We start from the raw sequence: 24,022 nt of genomic DNA, 5'->3' as shown, positions 1-24,022 counted from the left end.
GCCGGGCCGGGCCGGGCCGGGCTGTGCGGGGACATCGCCACCCCCCCTTCCACGCCGAGATGCCCCAACTGCCCCTTCCGCAGCCCCAAACCCCCGCCCGAGCACCCCGGGGTCCCCTCCTTGCACCCTGAGCTCTTCCGTGTCCCCCAAAATCCCCTGCTTGCGCCCTAAAATTCCCGTTTGTGCCCCCAAAGTCCTCTCCTTATGGCCGGCAGGTCCCTGTTGGCGCTCTGAGGTCCCGGCTTGTCCCCCCAGGTCCCCACCTTCCATCCAGCCCGAGCAGGTAAGGGGTGCCCGGGGCAGCAGCACCGCCACCCACCCTCCTCCTCCTCCTCCTCCTCCTCCTCCTCCTCCTCCTCCTCCTCCTCTCCTGCCCCGTCCCCAGCCCCGGGGGTGGCTTTGGGGACAGCAGAGCCCGTGGGGACCGGGGTCGCTAACGGGGTCCAGCCCAGAGGGGCGGGGGAGGAGCGGGAGCTGCTCCCTGCGATCCCAAAAATCGCCCCCATAAATCCCCTCCAGCACAGCCAGCTCAGCCCTCCGTGCCTCAGTTTCCCCGCTGCCTGGCGGGGCCATGCCGGGTGCTGGAGGTGACAATGTCACCACGGAGAGGGGACAGCGCGCCGCCTGACGCGCAGGGCAGGGGTTTCCAGGCGGGCCCAGAACCGCAGGATTTCCCCTTTTTTTTTTCTTTTTTTTTTTTTTTTTTTCCCTTTCCTCCTTCCCCGGCCGGGCCCAGGCGGCGCCCATGGAGTTCTCGGAGCTGATCAAGACGGCGACAGTGGAGGACGTGCTGCTGTCGCGACAGGGGCTGCCCGCGGTGCGGGGCACGCTGTGCATCACCAGCCACCACCTGCTGCTCTCCTCCTGCCCCCGCGGCGAGCTGGAGCTCTGGCTGCTCATCCGCAACGTGGACGCCGTGGAGAAGAGGTGGGGATGTCCCCAGGGCTGTCCCTGTCCCCTGTCCCTGTCCCTGAGCTGGAGGATCCCCCCCTCTCCCGGTGGGCACCCCACGGGCACCGCGCTGCACCCGGGCACCGCGTCCTTCCTCTTCCTCCTCCTCTTCCTCCCGAGGGGGCAGAGCGGGCATTGCCTCCTCTCCTCCTCCTCCTCCTCCTCCTCCTCCTCCTCCTCCTCAGAGTGCAGAATTTAGGCTGGTACCAACCCCCCCGGAGCGGCGGCTCCCTGCGGGACACCAGGTTTGGCTTTTTTGGCTCTGTCCCCTCGCCCCATCCCGGCTGCGGTGGCAGATGAGAGCCTCAAATCCGGCACGGCCCCCGGGGGGGGGAAGAGGGCGGCTCGGTGCTGTCGCCGTGTGTCCCCAAAGCAGCCCCGACTGTCCCCAAAGCAGCCCTGACCCCGCTCCCGCAGGGTCTGCGGCTCCTCGGGCACCATCACGCTGCGCTGCAAGGACCTGCAGGTGCTGCAGCTGGAGATCCCGGGCATGGAGGAGTGCCTGAACATCGCCAGCTCCATCGAGGTGAGCCCGGCCGGGCAGCAAAGGGTTGGGAAAGCGCTGCCGTGTTTGCTCTGGGGCCGGCATTAACTGGGTAAACACGGCGCTGGCACACGGCGCTGGCACACGGCGCTGGCACACGGGGACAGTGCCAGCCCCGGTGTCCCCGAACAGCCCCGGTGTCCCCGAGCAGGCGCTGTCCTCGGTGGACTCGGTGATGATGCTGTACCCGTTCTTCTACCGCCCCCCGAGCCTGCAGCTCCAGCAGGGCTGGCACCTCCGTGTCCCCGAGCGCCACTTCCAGCGGGTGGCCTCGCAGGTGAGCCCGCCCGGCTCGGACCCGCCGCCTTCCCCGCGCTCTGCCGCTCGTGTCGCTGATGTCGCTGATGTCGCTGATGTCGCCTCTCCCCCAGACGAGCCGCTGGCGGCTGAGCACCGTGAACAGCGATTTCAGCGCCTGCCCCTCGTACCCGCCCGCCGTGCTGGTGCCCGCGGCCGTGGCCGATGCCACCGTGGCGAGGGCGGCGCGGTTCCGGCAGGGCGGGCGCTTCCCCGTCCTCAGCTACTTCCACCCCAAAAACGGCACCGTGAGTCCGGGCCGCCCCTCTGCCGGCCCCCCCTACACCCCCCGGCCTCTCCAAAGGGGGATTCCATCGTCAGAGGATTCCAGAATTGGGTGGGAAGGGATCCTGGAGCTCATCCAGCCCCACTCCTGCCATGGCAGGGACACCTCCCACTGTCCCTGGGTGCTCCAGCCTGGCCTTGGGCACTGCCAGGGATCCAGGGGCAGCCACAGCTGCTCTGGGAAAACCATTCCCCCCCTCCCAGGGAAGAGTTCCTTCCCAACATCCCATCCATCCCTGCCCTCTGCCAGTGGGAAGCCATTCCCTGTGTCCTGTCCCCAATCTCTTACCCCAAATCCCTCTCCAGCCCTCCTGGATCCCCTTTAGGCTGTCTGAGGTCACCCTGGAGCCCTCTCTCCTCCAGGTGGACATTCCCTGTGTCCTGTTCCCCCCAAATCCCTCTCCAGCCCTCCTGGATCCCCTTTAGGCTCTCTAACGTCACATCTTGGAGCCCTCTCTCCTCCAGGTGGACATTCCCCGTGTCCTGTCCCCAGTCTCTTATCCCAAATCCCTCTCCAGCCCTCCTGGATCCCCTTCAGGCTCTCTGAGCCCCCCCTGGCGCCCTCTCGCCCGTGCCCAGCCGTGTCCCCTGTCCCCAGGCCCTGCTCCGCAGCAGCCAGCCCCTGACAGGCCCCAACCGGCGGCGCAGCCGTGAGGACGAGCAGCTCCTGGGGACGGTCCTGGCCGAGGGCGAGCGCGGCTTTGTCCTGGACACGCGCTCGGCGCAGGCGGCCAAGCAGGCGCGGATCAGCGGCGGCGGCACCGAGCACAAATCCGCCTACCCCGGCTGGAGGCGGCTGCACCGCGCCCTGGACAGGTGAGGACGGCGCTGCCACAGCTCCGGGAAAATCCCCTCCTCGCAGGGATTTGCTCCTGGGGAGCCGGGAAGCCTCAGCTCCTCCTGCGTTGCTGCTCCGGGATGTGGGCTGGAGATGGTTTATCCAGCATGGGAATTGGTTTAACCTCATGGCCAATCACGGCCAGATGGGTCGAGGCTCTGAGGAGTCACCAGCTTGCACTGACCTTCTTGTTAAGCCTTCTGTAAGTATCCTTTCTCTGTTCTTTAGGATAGTTTAGTATAGCATTCATATAATATAAATACATAAATAAATATCTAAATAAATACATAAATATCTAAATAAATACATAAATAAATATCTAAATAAATACATAAATAAATACATAAATATATAATATAAATATACAATATAACTAATTATATAAATATATAAATATTATTGTACTATATAATATTGTATAATGATACAATAATACAATAATACATAATACATAATATAGAATAATACAATACAATATAATCTATAATACAAAACATAATACATAGTATAGAATATAATGTAATATATAATATAAAATATAATGTGATATATAAATATAACATAAAATATAACATAAAATATAACATACATAAAATATAAAATATAACATATAAAATATAACATATAACATATAATATGAAATAAAATGTAATGTAAAATATAATGTAATATACTGTAATATAAAATATACTGTAAAGTAAAATATAAATTATACAATACAATACAATAATAAATCAGCCTTCTGAGTACATGGAGTCAGATTCTCAATTCCTCCTTCATCCTGGGGACCATCACAAATACCACAGGGTAGGGCAGGGTGCTGTCCCCTGTGTGACAGTGCCACCGTGTCCCCCCTGTCCCCTGTGTCCCCAGGGGCCGTGTGCTGCAGGACAGTTTCTCCAGGCTGGTGGAGCTGTGACAGTGTCCCCTGTGTGTGACAGTGTCCCCCGTGTGTGACAGTGACCCCCGTGTGTGACAGTGACCCCCGTGTGTGACAGTGTCCCTGTGTGTGACAGTGTCCCCCGTGTGTGACAGTGACCCCTGTGTGTGACAGTGTCCCCGTGTCCCCAGGGGCCGTGTGCTGCAGGACAGTTTCTCCAGGCTGGTGGAGCTGTGACAGTGACCCCTGTGACAGTGACCCCTGTGACAGTGACCCCTGTGTGTGACAGTGTCCCCCGTGTGTGACAGTGTCCCCCGTGTGTGACAGTGACCCCTGTGTGTGACAGTGACCCCCGTGTGTGACAGTGTCCCCTGTGTGTGACAGTGTCCCCCATGTGTCCCCAGGGGCCGTGTGCTGCAGGACAGTTTCTCCAGGCTGGTGGAGCTCTGCAGTGACCCCCGTGTGTGACAGTGACCCCTGTGACAGTGTCCCCTGTGTGTGACAGTGTCCCCCATATGTCCCCAGGGGCCGTGTGCTGCAGGACAGTTTCTCCAGGCTGGTGGAGCTCTGCAGTGACCCCGCTGTGACCATGGAGCGCTGGCTGGGCCGCCTGGACAGCAGCCGCTGGCTCGGCCACGTCAAGGCCGCACTGAGCACGGCCTGCCTGGCTGCCCAGTGCCTGGACAGGTAAGGGGGCCCCAGCTCGCCCGCCCTGCCCCTCTGTGAGCCCCAGCGTGACCCCAAAGCCGGGCTGGCCCCGCAGGGAGGGCTGCACGGTGCTGGTGCACGGCGCCGAGGGCACGGACACCACGCTGCTGGTGACGGCGCTGGCCCAGCTGATCCTGGACCCCGCCTGCCGCACCCTGGACGGCTTCCAGGGGCTGCTGGAGCGGGAATGGATCCAGGTGAGGGATTTCTGAGCGGGAATGGATCCAGGTGAGGGATTTCTGAGCGGGAATGGATCCAGGTGAGGGAGTTCTGAGCGGGAATGGATCCAGGTGAGGGAGTTCTGAGCAGGGTGGGGGGGCCCAGCCTGGCCGGGGGCCGCACTCTGGGTCACCATGAGGGTCCCACAGGCCGGGCACCCCTTCCAGCTGCGCTGCGCCCGCTCCGCCTCCTCCCACGCCCGGGGCAAGCAGGAGGCTCCCGTTTTCCTTCTCTTCCTGGACTGCGTGTGGCAGCTGAGCCGGCAGTTCCCCCTCTCCCTGGAATTCGGGGAGCAGCTGCTGCTCACCCTCTTTGACAACGCCTACGCCTCGGCCTACGGCACCTTCCTGTGCAATAACGAGAGGGAGAGGTGGGTGTGGGGGACAAACCCCTCCTGTCACAGCCCGGGTGACACCAAACCCTGCTGGGGACTGGGATGGGTCCCCCCTGTGCCCCCACAGGAGCCTGTGTAAGGTGAAGGAAAGCACCCACTCGCTGTGGGCATGGCTGAACCAGCCCGAGGAGAGGCACAAGTACCTGAACCCTCTGTACTCACACAACCCCTTGGTGATCTGGCCCTGCGTGGAGCCCCAGAGCATCCAGCTGTGGCAGGGTGAGTGGGATCCTCCCAAAATCCACCCTCAGAGCTCAGGGGCGGCTGCTCTGCCTCTCCCTCTCTGACAGGGCTGAGCTCAGCCCCAGTCCCTTCTCTCTCTCCAGGCTTTTTCCTGCGGTGGATCCGTCCCTCCCAGCACCTGGAGGAGGCCTGGGGGCAGATCCGGAGGCTGGTGCAGGGGAACAGCTCCTCCCTCCAGGAGAGCACAGGGAAAAGGCAGAGCCAGCCCCTCGCCGAGCCCCCTGCAGGGACAGGGAATGGTGAACTGGGGACAGCAGGGACCAGGTGACACTGGATTGTCCCATGGAAGGGCTGTGCAGGACACGGAGCCCGTGGGCAGAGCTTTCCCAGCCTTCAGCTGCCCACCCTGAGCTTGTTTCAGTAAATTTCTCTCCCAGCCTTTGCCTGTGTCCTGCTCTTCCATAAGGAAGCTGCTTCTCCCCACTGGGATTGCAGCAGGGCCCGTGGATGGTTCTGGGGCTGAAGGGCAGCAGATGACACCAAAAATCCAGGAGATCACACAGAGAACCCCAGCAGATCACACCAAAAAAAAAATCCAGCAGATCATACCAGAAAAATCCAGCAGATCATACCAAAAAATCCAGCAGATCATACCAAAAAAATCCAGCAGATCACACAAAAAAAAATCCAGCAAATCACACCAAAACCCCCAACAGATCACACCAAAAAAACCCTAGATCTCAAAGAAAAAAAACCCCAGCAGATCACACCAAAAAAACTCCAGCAGATCACACTGAAAAAGCCCAACGATCACACCAAGAACCCCAGGAGATCACACCAAAAAAACCCCAGCAGATCACACAAAAAAACCCAGGAGATCACACCAAAAAAAACCCCAAAAATCACCAAAAAAACCCCACCAGGACACACAAACCCAACATCTGCCCCCAAAATCCCAAAGGCTGCAGCCTCTGTGGTGCCAGCAGCCCCGAGCCCAGAGCCAGCCTGGGAATTCTGCCCTTGAGCCCAGTTTTGAGGAAGGAAAAAGGAAAAACATAAAAGAGCCAGGAGGGTGGGAGGGTGAGGATCTGCACAGGAGCTCCCAGGGCAGGAAAAGGAAATATCTGTTCCATGAGGGAGCTGGCTCGGGGTCAGCCCAGCAGATAACGGAGCAGCGGGGCCAGGAGTGTGCAAAACAATTCCTGGCTGCTGCTCTTGCAGCTTCTTCACACTCCAGGGCAGGGCCTGAGGCTGTGGAGCCTCTCTGGGAGGGAGTTCATGGATGGGAAGAGGTCCCAGGAGGAGCAGCTCTGCTCCATGGGTGTGGAACAAATGACAACAGAGCTGGCAAAACAAAGTCCTTGGGTTCATTTTGATCCAGATGGGGAAAACCAACCTAAAAAAAAACCAACCCCACAGAGGTGCTTTTCCTTGTGTTTAGAAAATATTTCTATTTATTTCCTCTTTTTTTCCCCTCCCCCTGGTTTATAAATATGCCCAGCAGGGCAGGCAGCCAACCCAGTTCCCTTCGCTCTTGCCCCAGTAAAAGCCACTGGAGTTCCCACTTCCCCAATTTCCCACAGCTCCCCCCAAAATCGCTGCCAAGAACAACTTCAGGCCTTTCCTGCAGTCCTGTGGTGGAGCCCCTGGGCTGGGCAAGGGGTTGGAGAAGGGAAAAGAAGAGGAGAGGAGAGGGAAATTCCTCCTTCAGGCTTCAAACTCAAACTCGAAGTACTGGGGATCGAAGTAATGGATGCGGACGTAGCCGTCCTCACCCCCACTGCTGTAGCTGCAGGGAGGAAAGGAAAAGTCAGGAATGGCAAAGTCAGGAATGCTGCTGGCAGCAAAACCAGGAAGTTTGGCCTTCCCACCCACTCCTGAAACTGATACAGGAATCACAAAGTGGAAAACAAAAATCAGGGATGCGGCCCAAGTGTGGGGCAGGGTGTGGGTGACTCCCTGGGCTGGCTCAGGATGGGAGAATTCGGGGCCTGGTTCCATCCCCAGCCTGAGTCTGGTCACATCCCAGTTCAAAAGTGGAACTGGGGACATTGCAAGGCTCTCACCTCTTCCCATCAGGGTGGAAGGCCACGCTGTTGATGGGCCCAAAGTGTCCCTTGACTCTGCCAAACTCCTCCTCAAAAGCCAAGTGGAAGAACCTGGGAGGAGGAAGATTGAAATTGTCACAAACCCGGGAGGGACAAAACCACAGAATCCTCAAAAACAAAAGAAAAAATGCTCAAGGGTTTTTCCAGCACTGCCAAGTTCCCAAAGGAAAGGAAAGAGCAATCCCTGGGGTGCTCTGGGTGAGGATTTTCCCTGCCCCAGGGAGAAGGACCAACCTGGCCTCGAATTTGCCAATCCTGGTGGAGGTTGTGGTCACATCCATGGCCTCCTGCCCTCCTCCCAGCACCACCTGCAGGGGAGGCAAACCAGAGAAACCAAAACCAGAGCCCTTCAGTGCTTCCCTCTGGGATTTGGGGAATCCTGGCATCACCGGGGTTGGGAAAAACCTCCAACACTGATCTCCACCTTGAAACCAGTTTAGGGCAGTGAGTGCCAGGCCCAGAGGTCCCCTGGACACTTCCAGAGGTGGTGACTGCCTCCAGCACTTCCCACAAATCCCACAAAGCCACCAGCAGGCTCCAGCCCCCTGAGGAATTCCCCCCTCCCTGGCACATTCCATCAGAGCACTCCAGACTTTGCTCCCAGTGCCTGACCCAGCAAAAGCTCCCCAGGTTCATTGCAGAGCCCTGGTTTTGGGCTGGACTGGGAAGAGCCACGATGCAGGAATGCCAGGATCAGTGACAGCCTGAGGGAGCTCATCCTTACGTGGTCAAAGATGGGGGAAAGGGCAGCAGAGTTCACCGGCCGCTCCGTCCTGAACGTCTTCAGGTGCTCCAGGGATGTGCAGTCAAAGAGCTGCAGGGGAAAAAAAAGAGATCAATTCATTCATTATCTGCAGCTGCTGGGCCTCACCTGCGTGGATGTTCCCTCTCCAAGATCAAATCCCAAAAATATCCCCCCAGAAAGGGAAATCTTCCACCTTCCAGAATTTAAACTGCAAGTGTTCTACGGAAATACCAAAATATTTCATTTCCAATGCTTGGCTGTTCATTCCCTTTCTCACTGAACATTCCCAAGGGAAAAAAGAAAAACCCAGTGAGGAGAGATCCTGCCAGGAAATGTGCAGGAAAAGCTCACCTTGGCTGTGTTATCCTTGGAAGCAGTGATGAACATGGTCATGTCCCTGGAGGTCTGGATGTCGTTGATTTGCTTGGTGTGCTCCTTGATATTGGAGAGCTGCTCCCCTGACTGGAGGGGAAAGGGAGTTTTCAGGGAGCTGGGAAGTGATTCCCTCATTAAAAATAACACGGAATGGAACCCTGGAAGTGATTCCCTCATTAAAAACAACGTGGAATGGAACCCTGGAAGTGATTCCCTCATTAAAAATAACACGGAATGGAACCCTGGAAGTGATTCCCTCATTAAAAACAACGTGGAATGGAACCCTGGAAGTGATTCCCTCATTAAAAATAATATGCAATGGAATCCTGGAAGTGATTCCCTCATTAAAATTAACGTGGAATGGAACCCTGGAAGTGATTCCCTCATTAAAAATAACACAGAATGGAACCCTGGAAGTGATTCCCTCATTAAAAACAACATGGAATGGAACCCTGGAAGTGATTCCCTCATTAAAAATAACATGGAATGGAACAGGGAATGCTCAGGGTGGGAATTTAGGAATGGATTCAGTTCCACGTCTCTGTGCTGTGACAATTCCAGCCTCGCTCAGGGGAGCCTCAGATTTCAACAGGGAAAGGGAAGAGGAATTTTCAGGGAGCTGGGAAGTGAAGCCCTCATTAAAACCAACATGGAACAGAAGAGATGATGGAATAAAACCTGGAATGCTCTGGGCTGGAAGGGAATTTAGGAAGGGAATTCAGGAAGGGAATTCAGGAAGGGAATTCAGGAAGGGAATTTAGGAACGGATTCAGTTCCGCACCCTGTGCTGTGCCGACTCCAGCCTCACTCAGGGCACCCCCGTATTTCAATGATCCTTGCTGAAGCTGCTGTTTGGAGCCCCCAGATCCCACATCCCAGCCCTGATCCCCCCAGGAATGCTGCCCCAGGCCCTGACCTTGGCACTGAACTGGTTGAGCTCCCCGTTCTCGTGGCCAGCAATGATGAACTCCCCGAGCGGGCCCCACACGGCGCTGGTGATCTTGGAGTCACTGCAGGGAATCTTCATGTAGGGCTCGTTGTTCTCTGGGGCAGGGAAGGAGCAATCAGCCACCCACAGCCACCATTGATCCCTTTGTGCCCCATGCTCAGCCTGGATTTGGGATTTTTCCAGCATTTCAAGGTGGATCTTTATTTGTGGAGCTCAGATTTCCAGGGGCAGCATTTTGGAATCCCATAGGGAAGGGGATGAAGGAATTGTGTCCTTGCTGATGTGATCACCCCCCTCCCAGCAAAGAGATTTTTTTAGGGAAATTCAATTTTCACATGCAGGAATTCAGGGTGAACCCCGTGCTGCAGCATTCCCACAAATTGGCTCTTCCCTGTTCCTGATGCTCCTGAGGTAAGGGGGGTTCGTTTGGGAGCTTTATAATCCCCTAAAAAATTAAGATTTATCCTTTTATGTGCCCTGATTAGCCTGGATTTGGGCTTTTCCAGCATTTCAAGGTGGATTCCTGGGTGATTTTTTATTTGTGGAGCTCAGATTTCCAGGGAGCTCAGGGGCAGCATTTTAGAATCCCATAGGGAAGGGGATGAAGGAATTGTGTCCTTGCTGATGTGATCACCCCACAACCACTCCAAATCATCCAGCAAAGAGATTTTTTTTAGGGAATCATCCCCTCTGCTCCATCCCTGAAAACGCTCCAGGTTAGAGCAACTTGGGACAGGGGAAGGAATCTCTGCCCATGGGAATGGGGTGAGATTTAACCCCAAAAAGCAGAGTGGGACCCCAGAGGGGGATCCCCTGGCCCCTCACCGATCTGGCTGGGGTCCCTGAGGTCGAAGAAGCTGACAAAGCACTGGTAGCCCATCTGCTTGTCCGTGGAGAACATGATGATGTTCCCTCCAAAGTCGAAGCCGCACGTCCTCACGGCCGAGCTGGTCTTCACCAGGGCCAGCTGCTTCCCTGGGGAGCAGAGCAGGGGAAAAGGGATTTTCAGGGAGCTGGGAAGGGATTTCCTAATTGAAAACACCTCGGGAGAGCGTGGAATGGAAGCTGGAATGGTCTGGGTGGGAATTAAGCAGCGGATTCAATTCCGCGTCTCTGCGCTGCGACAATTCCAGCCTCGCTCAGGGGAACCTCAAACTTTAAAAAGGAGAGGGGAAGAGGAGTTTTGAGGGAGCTGGGAAGGGATTTCCTCATTAAAAAAACACCTTGGGAGAGCATGGAATAAAATCCTGGAATGCTCTGGGTGGGAATTAAGGAGTGGATTCAGTTCCACAGCCTGCACTGAGGTGTCAGTTCCAGCCTCGCTCAGATTTTACCAGATCAGGGGAGGAGGAATTTTCATGGAGCTGGGAAATGATTCTCTCATTCAAAACACCCATCCTCATTGGGAGAAGGTGCTGGAATAGAATGGAACCCTGGAATGGAACCTGGAATGCTCTGGGTGTGAATTTAGGAGTGGATTCAGTTCCACACCTTCTGCTGAGGTGTCAATCCCAGCCTCGCTCAGGGCAGCCTCAGATTTTAGCAGAAGAGGGGAAGAGGAATTTTCAGGGAGCTGCAAAGTGATTTCCTCATTAAAAACACCTTGGGAGAACATGGAATAAAATCCTGGATTGGTTTGGGTGGGGAGGGAATTTAGGAATGGATTCAGTTCCAGGTCCCTGGTCTGTGTCAGTTCCAGCCTTGCTTGGGGGAGCCTCAGATTTTAACAGGGGAGGGGAAGAGTCCCAGCTGTGTCCCAGCTGTGTCCCCCAGGCCCAGGGATGTCCCAGTTGTGTCCCCCAGGGGGATCTGGGTGGCCTCACCTGTCTCACAGTCCCACAGGCGGCAGCTGTTGTCTGCAGAGCCGGTGAGGACGTGCCTGGTGTCCCCTGGGCCACCGTTAAGGGAAAATCAGCCCCAAATTTCACTGCCTGGGCACTCACAGAACGGTTCTGAACCCAAAAAAGGGAATTTTTGGGCCAAAATCTGCCCCAGGGAAGGGAACACAGAGCACAAGTGTTCCCATGGCAAAACCCAATCTTTTCCCCATGAAATTTAAAAGAAAGGGTTCCGGTTTTTGCATTTAAACAAATTTTCCACACTTTTATCTCTGCTGCCTGTGGAAAACCTTCCCAAATATCCAGAGAAGCAGCAAAAGGCACAGCAAACCTAGAAATCCATTGGGATGTTATTTCAAATGGGAAAACACCCAAAAAATGGGAAAAGAAGAGGCAGCAGAAAGAATGGATTCAGTTTAAAAGAAGAATTTAAATGCTGCTCTTGGAGAGGAAGATGAGGAGCAGCCAGGAGGAAGCACCGGGAATGATTCAGCCACTAAAATATGAAATAAAACCGGTTTTTGGGATCAAAGGATACAGTCAGCATCCACACACCACACAGCTCCCGTGTGCCCATTGTAGGTTCCCAACCTCTCGCCGTTCACCGAATACCAAACATTGACAATCTGCGAGGAAGAAATAAAAAAAATTAAAAAAAAAAAAATTAAGGATTAATTAATGGACGGTTAATTAGCGGGGGTGAGGAGCACTCACGGGATCCTTGGCCACAGTGAACAGCAGGTCTCCCTCGCGGTTGTATTTGATCTGAGTGATGGAGCGCTCATGGCCTTGCAGCAGGATGGGCTTCTGTAATTAATGATTAAATAATTAATGAGGGTGAGGACGGGGTGGGGGGGCGAGCGCAGCCCCTGGTCCGAGGCTCCTGGGACGCGGGGGGGCGGCCAAGCCGGCCCCCCACGCCCAGGAGTCCCGGACCGCGGACGCGGAGCCGCTAAATCATCGGTGGGACCAAAACTCGCGGCCCCCGAGCCCGCGGCCATCCCGCTCTCACCATGGCGGCCACGCTGAGGTCTGCGGAGGGCGGCACTTCCGGGATGGCGGCGGCGCGCCGGAAATACGTCACGGTCTCCATGGTAACAACGGCGCTTCCGGTAAAAGCAGGAAGTGCGGCGGCGTTGCTATGGCGACCGCGGGTGAGGGGGAAGTGATGGCGGCGCGGGGAGGGTTTGGTTGGGAAGGGGGCAAACGTGGCTGAGGGGGCCTGAGGGGGTGCGAGGAGGTTGGGGAAGGGGGGTCGGGCTCTTGTGGCAGGACGGGAGCGTGGAGCGGAGCTGTCAGTCCCGCGGGCAGGGACGGCTGGGGCTGCTCCGAGCGCCATCCGGCCGGGCCTCGGGCTCTGGCCGGTGCTGAGGGTGATGCCTTGAGGGACTCCCTGGAACAGAGGCTGGACGCAGTTAAAGAATAAAACAGGGATTTATTGAAAATCCTTCAAAGGGTACATCCTGGGCAGTACAAGAGCCTGGCTGTGGCTACACCCAAGACGGACCCTGAGTCACGAGTTTTCACACTTTTATAAGTTTTGGTCCATTTCCATATGGGGTTAACTGTCCAAGTCCAGCTCCAGGTGATGCAGTCCCACCCTCCCAGTTTGCTCCCCTCCATTCCAGCTGTTTGCACTTTTTGGGGCTGAGGCTGCAGCGGTGTCCTTGGTTCTGGGGCTGGAAACTGATTGTGGGACTGAGCTGTGAGGAGAACTTGCTAAAACACTGAGTTCAGAGTCCCACCCTGAGGCAGTGCAGAGTATGAAAAATATAAAACCTAAAACTGAAGGCATCAAGGGGGCTGAGGCCAGGCTGGCTCCATGGCTCTGAGCCCGGTGTTCCAGAGGCCAGGCTGGCTCCATGGCTCTGACCCCGGTGTTCCAGAGGCCGGGCTGGCTCCATGGCTCTGAGCCCGGTGTTCCAGAGGCCGGGCTGGCCCCATGGCTCTGCCCCCGTTGTTCCCAGGGCCGGGCTGGCCCCATGGCTCTGAGCCCGGTGTTCCCAGGGCCGGGCTGGCTCCGTGGCTCTGACCCCAGTGTTCCCAGGGCTGGGCTGGCTCCGTGGCTCTGAGCCCGGTGTTCCAGAGGCCGGCCTGGCTCCATGGCTCTGAGCCCGCTGTTCCAGAGGCCGGGCTGGCTCCATGGCTCTGAGCCCAATATTCCAGAGGCCGGGCTGGCTCCATGGCTCTGCCCCCGGTGTTCCAAGGGCCAAGCTGGCTCCGTGGCTCTGACCCCAATGTTCCAAGGGCCAGGCTGGCTCCATGGCTCTGACCCCAATGTTCCAAGGGCCAGGCTGGCTCCATGGCTCTGACCCTGGTGTTCCCAGGGCCGGCCTGGCTCCATGGCTCTGAGCCCAATGTTCCAAGGGCCTGGCTGGCCCCATGACTCTGCCCCCGGTGTTCCAGAGGCCGGGCTGGCTCCATGGCTCTGCCCCCGGTGTTCCAGAGGCCGGGCTGGCTCCATGGCTCTGACCCCGGTGTTCCAGAGGCCGGGCTGGCCCCATGGCTCTGACCCCAATGTTCCAGAGGCCGGGCTGACTCCATGGTTCTGAGCCCGGTGTTCCAGAGGCCGGGCTGGCTCCATGGCTCTGATCCCGGTGTTCCAGAGGCCGGGCTGGCTCCATGGCTCTGACCCCGGTGTTCCCAGGGCTGGGCTGGCCCCATGGCTCTGACCCCGCTGTTCCGCAGGGCAGGCGCTGGCCCTGGCGCTGGTGGCCGCGCTGTGGGGCGGTACCGGGCCGTTCCTGAGGGCGGCGGCGGCGGGCATGGAGGAGCTGCAGGGCCGGGGCCGCCTGCGGCAGCTGCTGGCAGAGCTGCGCTTCCTCAGCCTCAACTGCCAGGTGAGAGCCCGCCCGTTAGAAATTATAAATATCACTAATGGCGTTCTTTCTCCTTGGTGTGTTGGCTTCTGCAAGTTATTATTAATCACAAAGATCCTGATATAGTGCAGTTTGTAATCCCTTTTAAATATAATATAATATAATATAATATAATATAATATAATATAATATAAATAATGTATAATAATAAATTAATGTAATAGATAATATATAATATAATTATATGTTAATATAATATATAATATAATTAATATAAAGTAATTATATGTAAGGTAATGTTATAATATAATATAAATATTATATAATCAGTTTTTGTATGCACCGTGTAGTTTATATAAATAATGATGTGATAAATATAGCTTAGACCTTCTCATGCTATTAAAGTAGAAACTATGTGCTGTTAAATACTTTTATTTGTGGAACTAACTCACATAATAGTGTAAAATAGCTCTGTTAGTTCAAGGTATTTGTGGACTGCCTTATCTGAATCATAAGATAACAGTAACAAGAACCAGGACATCAAGAGATAAAGTAAACTTTGCTGAAAGTTTAGTATCCTTGCTGAAAGTCCAGTATCCACAATTCCCCATCCTCAGGGGTTATTCCTGCAGAATTCCCACCTCTCCCAGGTGTCCTGGCCAATCCCCCAACCCTGGGCTGGCACTGGCACTGACAAAACCACAGAATCCTCAAAAACAAAAGAAAAAACTAAAAAAAAAGAGCTCAAGGGTTTTTCCAGCACTGCCACGTTCCCAAAGGAAAGGGAAGAGCAATCCCTGGGGTGCTCTGGGTGAGGATTTTCCCTGCCCCAGGGAGAAGGACCAACCTGGCCTCGAATTTGCCAATCCTGGTGGAGGTTGTGGTCACATCCATGGCCTCCTGCCCTCCTCCCAGCACCACCTGCAGGGGAGGCAAACCAGAGAAACCAAAACCAGAGCCCTTCAGTGCTTCCCTCTGGGATTTGGGGAATCCTGGCATCACTGGGGTTGGGAAAAACCTCCAAGACTGAGCCCAGCATTGAAACTGGAACCAGTTTGGAGCAGTGAGTGCCAGGTGGGACCCTCAGGCAGCTCCGTGTTCTCCTGCAGTACCTGGTGCCCTTCCTGCTCAACCAGGCTGGATCTCTGCTCTTCTACCTCACCTTGGCCTCCACAGGTCAGCTCCTGCTGCTTGTTTTGGGGTGGTTTGATGGGATTTTATGGGTCAGTGATTCAGCCAAACAGCTGCCTTGGAATAATCCCAAATAAATCCAATTTCTCCACCTGGATCTTGCATTTCAGACCTGTCCGTGGCAGTGCCACTCTGCAACTCCCTGGCTTTGGTTGTGACCTTGGTGACTGGGAAAATCCTGGGAGAGGACATTGGGGGGAAAAGTGAGTCCCACTTCCAGCATTTCCTCAAGAAATCAGCTTTTAATGGATTGAGATTATTTGATTTGTAATATGGGAATTTGATTTTTAATGTGGGGGATTTGATTTTAATGTATAATTTAATTTATAATCTAATCTGAAGACTCCAAATACCCTACAAGGCTTGAACTGGGTGAGAGCAGCTTTGGCTGCAGGGAATTGAAATGGGAATGGAAAATGGGATTTTTTTTTCCCATTGAAAAGGGAAAGGGAATTGAAACAGACTTTTGGGCAGGACTGGTGAATTTAAAGTCAGAATTGGCTGTTTAAAGCTAAAAGGATTTAAATTTCCCTCAGGAGATGTTTAAGCATGAGTAAAATGCCCACCATGGAAAAGGAGTGGCCCAAAAGCCCCCAAAATTCAACGTGCCCTGCTCAGGTGGTCAGGAAAAAGCAGGAAATTGGGGAATTTCACACTGCAGGAGCTGGAGGTTGTTGTTTGGGGCAGATTCCCAGTTTTTCCCCATTCACTGATTCTGGATTTGTTCCTCCCCAGGAGCTGTGGCAGGAATGCTGCTCACCATGCTGGGGGTGTCCCTGTGCCTGGCTGGGGCCTGAGGCAGCAGCAGAGGCTGACCCAGGCTCCTGCCCGGGCCTGGGGGGGCTCCTGGCCCAGCCCCACCTGGGAAGGGGTTTTGGGATGGATCCCAAACAAAACCCATGGGCTGCACCCCAGGGTGGCCCCACTGCAGGGACAGCAGCCAGGTTTGTGCCTTGAGGGGATTTTGGTGGCTCTTTGAAGGCCACAGTGACCAAACTGTCTTGTCCAGCACTGAAGGGGGGTAAGAAGGGGTTAATAAATGATCCAGTGTGACCTCCTGGCACTGATGGATTCTTTTGATTAGCCCAAACCCTTCTGAGCACCCCTAAACCCTTCAAGCAGCCCCTCACTGAGCCCAAACTCCTCTGCAAAGCCCAAACCAAACCCTTCTGGCCACCCCAAACCCTCCTGAGCACCCCAAACCCTCCTGAGCACCCCAAAACCTTCAACCAGCCCCTCACTGAGCCCAAATCCTTCCAGCCACCCTAAACCCTTCCAAGCAGCCTCTCACTGAGCCCAAACCCTTCTGCCAAGCCCAAACCAAACCCTTCTGGCAATCCCAAACCCTCCTGCCCACCCCAAACCCTCCCTGCTGAGCCCAGCCCAGCTCCCATGGATGCAGAGGCAGCAGCAGAAGTTGTGGCCACATCCCACACCCCCAGAGCAGCAGGAAGCACAGGGATCTCTGATCCTGCAGGATTTATCCCCCAGGATCTGATCCTGGCACGTTCCCACCAGGATTTCTGGATCAGCAGCTCGTGTCCCCCCACCCCTGCCCAGGTGCTGTCACCTCCCTGTCACAGTTTGGGAAGTCCCAAAGGTCCTGTCCTGTCCTGGCCACCTCCCCCTCAGCCATGGACACACCAGCGAGCCAGGCAGGAACAGCTTCAGCATCAGGAAAAGATTTTTTTTTTATTCCCAAAAAATAAAAAGAATTTCAGAATTCCAGAGCAGAAGGATCCACATCTGCAGTGGGGTCGGGGCAGGGGAGCACAGCACCATGGGAAAATCCCTGAGGGACCTGGGATGTCCCCTGGATGTCCCTTTGTGAGGGACCTGGGATGTCCCCTGGATGTCCCTTTGTGAGGGACCTGGGATGTCCCCTGGCATGTCCCTTTCTGATGGATCTGGGATGTCCCTGGGTGTCCCTTTGTGAGGGACCTGGGATATCCCTGGATGTCCCTTTATGAAGGATCTGGGATGTCCCTTTGTGAGGAACCTGGGATGTCCCCTCTATGTCCCTTTATGAGGGACCTGGGATGTCCCTGGATGTCCCCTTGTGAGGGGACCTGGGATGTCCCTTTCTGATGGATCTGGGATGTCCCCTGGGATGTCCTTTTGTGAGGGACCTGGGATGTCCCCTGGATGTCCCTTTGTGAGGGACCTGGGATGTCCCTGGATGTCCCTTTGTCAGGGATCTGGGATGTCCCTTTCTGATGGATCTGGGATGTCCCTGGATGTCCCTTTCTGATGGATCTGGGATGTCCCTGAGCTGAAGGAATTGCCAAAGCACCAGGTGCTTTCCTGCCTCTGCCCAGGAGAGAATTCCCAGGCAGGAATGAGCCTCATCCCAAGGATCAGGGGCTGGCTCTCCCTCCCCACTCCCAAAAATCCCCTGGGACACCCAGGATAGTGCAGAGCCACCCCAAACCCGGATTCCCCCAGGGAATCCCCACAGTTCTGTGGGAAAAGCTCCTTCCTGCAGCTGCAGCTCCTCCCCAGCACCTGCTGGGAGTGCCACTCCTCGTGTCCCACCTGCATCCTCCAGCTCAGCCACTGCAGGGATCTCCTGGCATGGGATGGGATGGATCCCTCCAGGACGCTCCCCACGGCCGCTGCTGCTCAGTCCTGCTCACACCACACATCCCCTGAAGGATTTTGTTCAATTTCTCTGGAGTGAGACATTCCCAGCTGCTCAGTCCTGCTCACACCACACGTCCCCAGCAGGATTTTGTTCCATTCCTCTGGAGTGAGACATCCCCAGCTGCTCAGTCCTGCTCACACCCCACGTCCCCAGCAGGATTTTGTTCCATTTCTCTGGAGTGAGACATCCCCAGCTGTCCCTGTGCCATCAGAGCTGCTGCTGCTGCTGCTGCTGCTGCTCCAGGGCTTCTCCACAGCAGGCCAGGAACTCGGGAATGCTGCTGGGATGGGCAGGAACCCCCAGCTTCTGCTTCAGCAGCAGGAACTGCAGGGAGACACAGCCTGCTGTGCACTGCCTCTACACTGCTTCGTATTTTCTAGCTATTTATTTAATTTTCTTTTATATCCCTTTATATATTCTATTTCCTTTTCTATTGTCTTTGATATTTCTTTATATTTTCTATATTCTTTCTATTTTCTTTTATATTTTCTTTTCTATTTCCTTTTCTATTGTCTTTGATATTTCTTTATATTTTCTATTTTCTTTTATATTTTCTTTTCTATTTACTTTTCTATTGTCTTTGATATCTCTTTATATTTTCGATATTCTTTCTATTTTATATTTTCTTTTCTATTTCCTTTTCTATTGTCTTTGACATTGCTTTATATTTTCTTTCTATTTTCATTTTCTTTGATATTTCCTTTCTATTTTCTTTTGTATTCCTTTATATTTTCTATTTTCCTTTATATTCCTTTATATTTTGAGCTTTCTTTATATTTTCGATATTTCCTTTCTATTTTCTTTTATATTCCTTTATATTTTTTAAATATTTTCTTTTATATTTTTCTTTGATATTTTCCTTGCTATTTCTTTATTTTTTTATATATTTTCCTTTATATTTTCTTTGATATTTCCTTTCTATTTTCTTTGATATTCCTTTATATTTTTTTTATATTTTCCTTGATATTTCTTTTGGTTTTAATATATTTTCTTTGATATTTCCTTTATATTTCCCTTGATATTCCTCCATATTTCCTTTTCCATTCCCTCCACTCCCCACCCCAGACCCCCCAGTCCCCAGCCCTGTTCCTCACGTGTTTCCTGCTGGCAATGGCCTGTTGGACCCACAGCAGCTCCAGCAGGAGCTGAGTCCTGAGGGCCTGCAGCTCCCAGCGGGGCAGCCCCTGCAGCTCCTCTGGGATTCCTGCAAAAAAAAACAGGAAAAAACCCAAAACTCAGCCCTGTGGGGGCAGCCCCTGCAGCTCCTCTGGGATTCCTGCAAAAAAAAACAGGAAAAAACCCAAAACTCAGCCCTGTGGGGGCAGCCCCTGCAGCTCCTCTGGGATTCCTGCAAAAAAACGGGAAAAAACCCAAAACTCAGCCCTGTGGGGGCTGCTCCAGCATTCCCAAACATCCCTGAGTTTCTGTGTCCCTCACCTGAGTTTCTGTGTCCCTCACCTGAGTTTCTGTGTCCCTCACCTGGGTTTTTGTGTCCCTTGTGTCCCTCACCAGTGGCTCCCAGCTCACTGCTGGCCCTGGCCCACCCCAGGGCTCCCTCCTCTTCCTCAAGGCTCTGAGCAGCACCGCACCCCAAATCTGAGGGGTTTTGAGCAGCACCACACCCCAAATCCTCTGGGATTTCTGCCCAAAAACCAGGAAAACCCCAAAGCTCAGCCCTGTGGGAGCTGCTCCAGCCTTCCCAAAATATTCCCAAAATATTTGGTGCCCCTCACCTGGGCTGGCTCCCAGGTGAGAACCCCAAAGCTCAGCCCAGCATTCCCAAAACATTCCTGAGTTTCTGTGTCCCTCACCTGGGCTGGCTCCCAGCTCGCTGCTGTCACTGTCCCACTCCAGGGCTCCCTCCTCTTCCTCCTCGGGGCTTTCAGCAGCACCACACCCCAAATCTGGGGGCTTTGGGGTGGTTTTGGGGTTTTTGGGGTCTGGGGTTGTGCCCCGGGGCAGGGGGGCTGAGGGGGGGATGTTCCCACCCCGCTCTGCTCCACCAGGATTCAGCTTCTCCCGGGTTTTTCTGGGAATGGTTTTGGTCTCTGCAGCACCACACCCCAAATCTGGGGGCTTTGGGGGGGGTTTGGCGTTTTTGGGGTTTGGAGGGGGGATGTTCCCACAGCTCCCACCCCGCTCTGCTCCACCAGGATTTGGCTTTTCCTGGTTTTTTCTTTTTTTGTTCTCTGCAGCCTCCCCTGGCTCCGAGGGTTTCCCTGGAGAGGGCTGGAAAACAGGAAAAAAAAAAAGGAAAAGAGGAAAAAAAATCCCAATACAATGGGAGAGGGAAAAATAGGTCTGGAACGTGGCTCTGCTGCTCTGGTTTGAGCCATCCCAAACTTTCCTGGGCTCAGGACAGGTGGGACAGGGAGGGGAATCAATCACCTGGGCAGGCCGGGCTGCACCTGGAGCGCCAAATCCTGCGGGGACAGGGCCGGGAGCGTCCTGCGGGCAGGGGCACACGGTCAGCGCAGCCAACGGGCACAACCCCCGCCCCGGGGATGCTCCCGGTGCTCCCGGTGCCGCTCCCGGTGTCCCGGGGCTCACGGACCTCGGGGCTGAAGCGCGGCCGCTGCAGAACGCGGCCGCTCCAGCGCAGCTGCCTCAGGTCGCCCTCGATCTCCAGCACCACGGCCTCGAACTCCTCCCGCACGCTCCGCAGCCGCCTCCGCAGCAGGAACCCCCTGGCACAGGCCTGGCACGGCCCGGGGGAGCAGCGCTGGAACCGAACCGAACCCAACCGGGCACCGGCACCGGCACCGAGCGCGGCCGAGCCCGGGCGGCTGCGCCGGCTGCAGCATCGCCCGCCCGGGGGTGCCCTCTCACGGGACTGCCCTCACGGAGGTGCCCTCATAGAGCTGCCCGCCCGCCCGGGGGTGCCCTCTCACGGGGCTGCCCTCACGGAGCTGCCCTCATAGAGCTGCCCGCCCGCCCGGGGGTGCCCTCACTGCCCGCTCCGTAAGTGCCACCCCAGGGGTCTCATCCCGAAGTGCCCCCGAAAGGCCCCATCCACCTTTCCCCTTCCTTTCCCCGCTCCCCGCCGTTCCCCCGGGCCCGTCCCGCACCTGCAGCCGGGTCACGGAGCGCAGGAGCCGCCGCCGCCCCTCAGCCTCAGCCTCAGCCCCGGCCCGCGGGCCCGGCGCGGCCGCCATGGCCCCGGCGCCGCCTGCTGACGTCATCGAACCGCGACCGCCGCCGCCATGGCGGGGACAGGGGCCCGGCCCGGCCCGCGCGGGGCTCCCGGGGGTGGCGGGGACGGAGCCGGGGTCAGGGCCCCGCGTCCTCGGGGTCCGAGCTCTCGGCCAGGTGCAGCTTCTGTCTGAGAGCGGGTCAAGGGGAAGCGCCAGCACCGTCACTGCCGCCACTGTCACTGCCACCATCATCACTGCCATCACTGTCACCATTGCCACCCATCACCACCATCACTGCCACCCCTGCCATTGTCACCACTGCCAGCGCCACCCCTGCCACTGCCACTGTCACCAGCCAAGGATACATGGAACTGCTGAGCTCTTCCAGCTGTGGGAGCAAAGGCAGAGCTGAGGGAGCGGAGGGGACGCCGGGGTGTGCCAGGCCTGGCAGGGGACAGGGGTGTCACAGAGGTCACAGGGTGCCACTCACGTGTGCCAGCAGCTGGTCCAGGTTCCTGTCAGCTGCCGCCTTCTTCTGCTCCTCGGGGAGCTCCTCCACGCACACGTCCAGCCCAAAGTGCAGCCGTGCCAGCTTCTCCTGCATCTCCCGCACGTGCTCCAGCTGCTCGAAGGAGCACTCCTTCCCTGGGGGCACCCAGAACCTTCCAGAACATCCCTGGGGAGGCTCCAGCACAGCCCCAGAGCACCTTCCCTGTGGATCAATCCCAGTCCCCAGCCTGTCCCTGCTCTGTGGATCCATCCATCCATCCATCCATCCATCCATCCATCCATCCATCCATCCATCCATCCATCCATCCATCCATCCATTCATCATCCGTCCATCCAGCCCATTCCTTCCCTTCAATCCAACATTTTCCCCATCCCACTCCTTCCCCGTGGATCCAAAATTCCCCAGCCCCAAAATTCCCCAGTCTCCTCCTTCCCCGTGCCCATCCCACCTCATAGATCCCATCCCATGGATCAAATCCCATCTTATCCCATCCCACCACATCCCAGACCATGGATCCCATTCCATGGATCCCATCCCATCCCATCCCATCCCATGGATCCAATGGATCCCATTCCATGGTTCCCACCCCACGGACCCCACCCCGTCCCTCACCGAACGCCTGCAGCTTTCCCGAGTGGAAGTCGCTGAGGAGGCTGAGCAGCCCCCGCTCCATCTCGCACACGTCGGACACATCCGTGAGGAAGCTGTGCTGGAGCGGGGCCCCCCGGGAGCCCCCCGCGCCCGCCCGCGCCCGCTCCTTGCTGGCCCTGCCGGGGAACGCGGCATCAGCACCAGTACCGGCATCAGCATCAGCACCGGCACCGACACCGGCACCTCCCTAACCCCGGTGCCCCCGGGCCGCACTGACCGGCGGGGCCGCGGCCGCTGCCGGGGCGAGGGCAGCGCGGGCAGCGGCAGCGCGAAGGACGCGCTCTTGCTCGGGGGCAGCGGCCGCGGGGCCCCGGCGGGCGGCGGCTGGGCCAGGCAGCTCTGGGGGCTCCGCTTCTTCCTGCGCTCCTCCATGGGGGCGATGGCACCGGGACCAGAACCGGCACCGGGACCGGGACCGAGACCCGGCGTGCGGCGGACACGGCGTGTGGAGGCTCCTTCCCTGCACGGAGATAACGGGGAGAGGATGCGGCTGCCCGGGGCACGGCGGAGGGGCCGGGGGACCCCCAGGGACAGCGGAGGGGCTGGGGGAGCCCCGGGACAAGGGGACACAGCCAGGGGCACCGGGACCCCCGGGTTAAGCAGTGACACCCACGGGCACCCCGAGCCGCCCCGGGGCTCGCTGGCGGCGGCAGGACCGGAGCAGGAGCTCGGTGCCCGTTCCCGGGGGGCTCCGCTCCCTCCCCGCGCCCGGAGCATCCCCGCAGGAGCTCGGCCGGGGCCTGAACCGCAGCCGCAGCTCTGGCAGGGCCCCGGCGAGATGGAAAAGTGGATTTCGGCCCCAAAACACCCCGGCGAGAGCGGAGCACAGGGAACCGCATGGGGACCGTCACCTCTTTGTCCCGCCGGGCCCCTCCGAGCCCCGCGCGGCGCCGGGACGGGGCAGCTCCGGTGCGGAGCCTCTTTGTCCCCTTTGTCCCCTTTGTCCGCAATCTCGGGCCGCCGTCCGGAGCGCCACGGCCGGGACTGACCTAAGCCAGGCCCGCTCCGGCCTCCGGGACCCGATGGACACCCCGATGGACACCCCGATCCCGATGGACACCCCGACCCACCGGACGCCCCCCGCCCGATGGACACCGTCCGCACAGCCGGGATTTGCATTTAAAGGGAAAGGGAACTTCCTCCGGGAGTTCCCTTTCCCTCCGCAGGATCCGCGGACGTGACCCGGGATCGGCCCCGGGATCAGCCCCAGGATCAGCCCCGGGATCAGCCCCGGGATCAGCATCCCGCAGATCGGGAACGGGGCAGGAGCCGCTCCCCGAGCCCGCGGAGCCCCCGGGTCGCTCCCGCCGCCCCCCCGGCCGCGGCTTTACCCTGAGTCCCCTCCGGTGTCCCCGCGGGCTTCACCCCGAGTCCCCTCCGGTGTCCCCGCAGCGCCGCGGGATCCGTCCCTGCTGGAGCAGCCGGGAAGGGCCTCCAGCCCTGGCGCAGAGCCGGGATTAACAAATCCCGTCCGTCCCCCCCCGCCCCGTTCCAGCCCGAGCGCGGCTGCTCCTGTAAATCCCGGCAGGATTTTTAACCCATCTTGGACATTCTGGAGCCGATGGGGGCACAAGGGACCAGCCGGGAGGGGGGGGTTGGTACCCCCAGGGCCGCGACCCTCAGGGCTGGTGGCTCTTGGTGGCTGCAGCGTCCCGGGAAGGGACATGCCAGGTCCCACTGGGGACACCTGAGCAGGGACATCCCATCCCCACCGCAGGAAAACTGTGCAATCCCTGCCAGCCTCCCGCAGCTCATTGC

The 24,022-nt window shown here is 56.9% G+C and overlaps 4 protein-coding genes across 13 annotated transcripts; 2 read left to right on the top strand and 2 right to left on the bottom strand.

Moving 5' to 3' along the window:
* The first annotated feature begins 76 nt into the window (after positions 1 to 76).
* On the top strand, positions 77 to 5,738 carry LOC129130068 (myotubularin-related protein 9-like). 2 transcript variants are annotated; one of them, XM_077189604.1, is made up of 12 exons: positions 77 to 283; positions 737 to 927; positions 1,137 to 1,196; positions 1,369 to 1,477; positions 1,647 to 1,772; positions 1,867 to 2,040; positions 2,676 to 2,893; positions 4,321 to 4,482; positions 4,559 to 4,700; positions 4,872 to 5,092; positions 5,184 to 5,335; positions 5,443 to 5,738. In XM_077189604.1, the coding sequence occupies exons 2-12, from the start codon at positions 746 to 748 to the stop codon at positions 5,625 to 5,627; spliced, it is 1,731 nt and encodes a 576-aa protein (XP_077045719.1). In that variant the 5' UTR covers positions 77 to 283; positions 737 to 745; the 3' UTR covers positions 5,628 to 5,738. The 2 variants fall into 2 exon arrangements, with proteins under 2 accessions (XP_077045719.1, XP_054504269.2); XM_054648294.2 differs by lacking the exon at positions 1,137 to 1,196.
* Positions 5,739 to 6,721: 983 nt separating this feature from the next.
* Positions 6,722 to 12,461, bottom strand: EIF3I (eukaryotic translation initiation factor 3 subunit I). Its single transcript, XM_054648155.2, has 11 exons — positions 12,327 to 12,461; positions 12,029 to 12,121; positions 11,853 to 11,940; positions 11,300 to 11,365; positions 10,302 to 10,451; positions 9,444 to 9,571; positions 8,504 to 8,614; positions 8,132 to 8,221; positions 7,642 to 7,715; positions 7,366 to 7,458; positions 6,722 to 7,088 (listed from the first exon to the last, which is right to left on the bottom strand). Exons 1-11 carry the CDS (start codon positions 12,405 to 12,407, stop codon positions 7,007 to 7,009), a joined length of 1,056 nt encoding a protein of 351 aa, XP_054504130.2. The 5' UTR covers positions 12,408 to 12,461; the 3' UTR covers positions 6,722 to 7,006.
* On the top strand, positions 12,410 to 16,377 carry TMEM234 (transmembrane protein 234). Its single transcript, XM_077189610.1, has 5 exons — positions 12,410 to 12,468; positions 14,003 to 14,154; positions 15,243 to 15,309; positions 15,435 to 15,527; positions 16,060 to 16,377. The coding sequence occupies exons 1-5, from the start codon at positions 12,456 to 12,458 to the stop codon at positions 16,119 to 16,121; spliced, it is 387 nt and encodes a 128-aa protein (XP_077045725.1). The 5' UTR covers positions 12,410 to 12,455; the 3' UTR covers positions 16,122 to 16,377.
* LOC129129952 (coiled-coil domain-containing protein 28B) lies at positions 14,015 to 23,982 on the bottom strand. 9 transcript variants are annotated; one of them, XR_013184994.1, is made up of 13 exons: positions 23,596 to 23,617; positions 22,482 to 22,724; positions 22,226 to 22,380; positions 21,593 to 21,747; positions 21,468 to 21,510; positions 21,037 to 21,290; positions 20,523 to 20,666; positions 20,357 to 20,416; positions 19,780 to 20,197; positions 19,063 to 19,172; positions 17,359 to 18,292; positions 17,266 to 17,299; positions 16,991 to 17,160 (listed from the first exon to the last, which is right to left on the bottom strand). XR_013184994.1 is itself a non-coding variant. In XM_077189599.1 (12 exons), exons 2-12 carry the CDS (start codon positions 22,634 to 22,636, stop codon positions 14,144 to 14,146), a joined length of 1,572 nt encoding a protein of 523 aa, XP_077045714.1. In that variant the 5' UTR covers positions 22,637 to 22,724; positions 23,596 to 23,723; the 3' UTR covers positions 14,015 to 14,143. The 9 variants fall into 9 exon arrangements, 4 of the variants coding, with proteins under 4 accessions (XP_077045714.1, XP_077045717.1, XP_077045715.1 ...); XR_013184995.1 differs by having other exon boundaries at positions 17,266 to 17,358; positions 17,394 to 18,292; XM_077189599.1 differs by lacking the exons at positions 16,991 to 17,160; positions 17,266 to 17,299; positions 17,359 to 18,292 and adding exons at positions 14,015 to 14,147; positions 14,981 to 15,054 and having other exon boundaries at positions 23,596 to 23,723.
* Between the last annotated feature and the right edge of the window lie 40 nt (positions 23,983 to 24,022).

This window comes from Agelaius phoeniceus, chromosome 22, assembly GCF_051311805.1.
Source record: "Agelaius phoeniceus isolate bAgePho1 chromosome 22, bAgePho1.hap1, whole genome shotgun sequence".
NCBI classification, from domain to species: domain Eukaryota; kingdom Metazoa; phylum Chordata; class Aves; order Passeriformes; family Icteridae; genus Agelaius; species Agelaius phoeniceus.
Note: the sequence above shows the minus strand (reverse complement) of the source record. Positions and strands in the feature narration are given on the sequence as shown.

Bases quoted from the DNA above. Each gene is read 5' to 3' on its own strand.
- TMEM234 (XM_077189610.1), top strand. The intron at 14,155-15,242 runs GTGAGAGCCCGC...GTTCTCCTGCAG, and splicing joins TCCTCAGCCTCAACTGCCAG to TACCTGGTGCCCTTCCTGCT. The intron at 15,528-16,059 runs GTGAGTCCCACT...GTTCCTCCCCAG, and splicing joins AGAGGACATTGGGGGGAAAA to GAGCTGTGGCAGGAATGCTG.
- LOC129130068 (XM_077189604.1), top strand. From the start codon at position 746: ATGGAGTTCTCGGAGCTGATCAAGACGGCGACAGTGGAGGACGTGCTG. The intron at 2,041-2,675 runs GTGAGTCCGGGC...CCCTGTCCCCAG, and splicing joins TCCACCCCAAAAACGGCACC to GCCCTGCTCCGCAGCAGCCA. The intron at 4,701-4,871 runs GTGAGGGATTTC...AGGGTCCCACAG, and splicing joins TGGAGCGGGAATGGATCCAG to GCCGGGCACCCCTTCCAGCT.
- LOC129129952 (XM_077189599.1), bottom strand. From the start codon at position 22,636: ATGGAGGAGCGCAGGAAGAAGCGGAGCCCCCAGAGCTGCCTGGCCCAG. The intron at 20,667-21,036 runs GTGCGGGACGGG...GGGCCGTGCCAG, and splicing joins GCTCCGTGACCCGGCTGCAG to GCCTGTGCCAGGGGGTTCCT. The intron at 20,198-20,356 runs GTGATTGATTCC...CCTGTTTTCCAG, and splicing joins GTGCAGCCCGGCCTGCCCAG to CCCTCTCCAGGGAAACCCTC.
- EIF3I (XM_054648155.2), bottom strand. From the start codon at position 12,407: ATGGAGACCGTGACGTATTTCCGGCGCGCCGCCGCCATCCCGGAAGTG. The intron at 11,366-11,852 runs GTATCCTTTGAT...ACGGTGGCCCAG, and splicing joins GTGGTGTGTGGATGCTGACT to GGGACACCAGGCACGTCCTC. The intron at 8,222-8,503 runs GTGAGCTTTTCC...TTTCCCCTGCAG, and splicing joins CCAAGGATAACACAGCCAAG to CTCTTTGACTGCACATCCCT.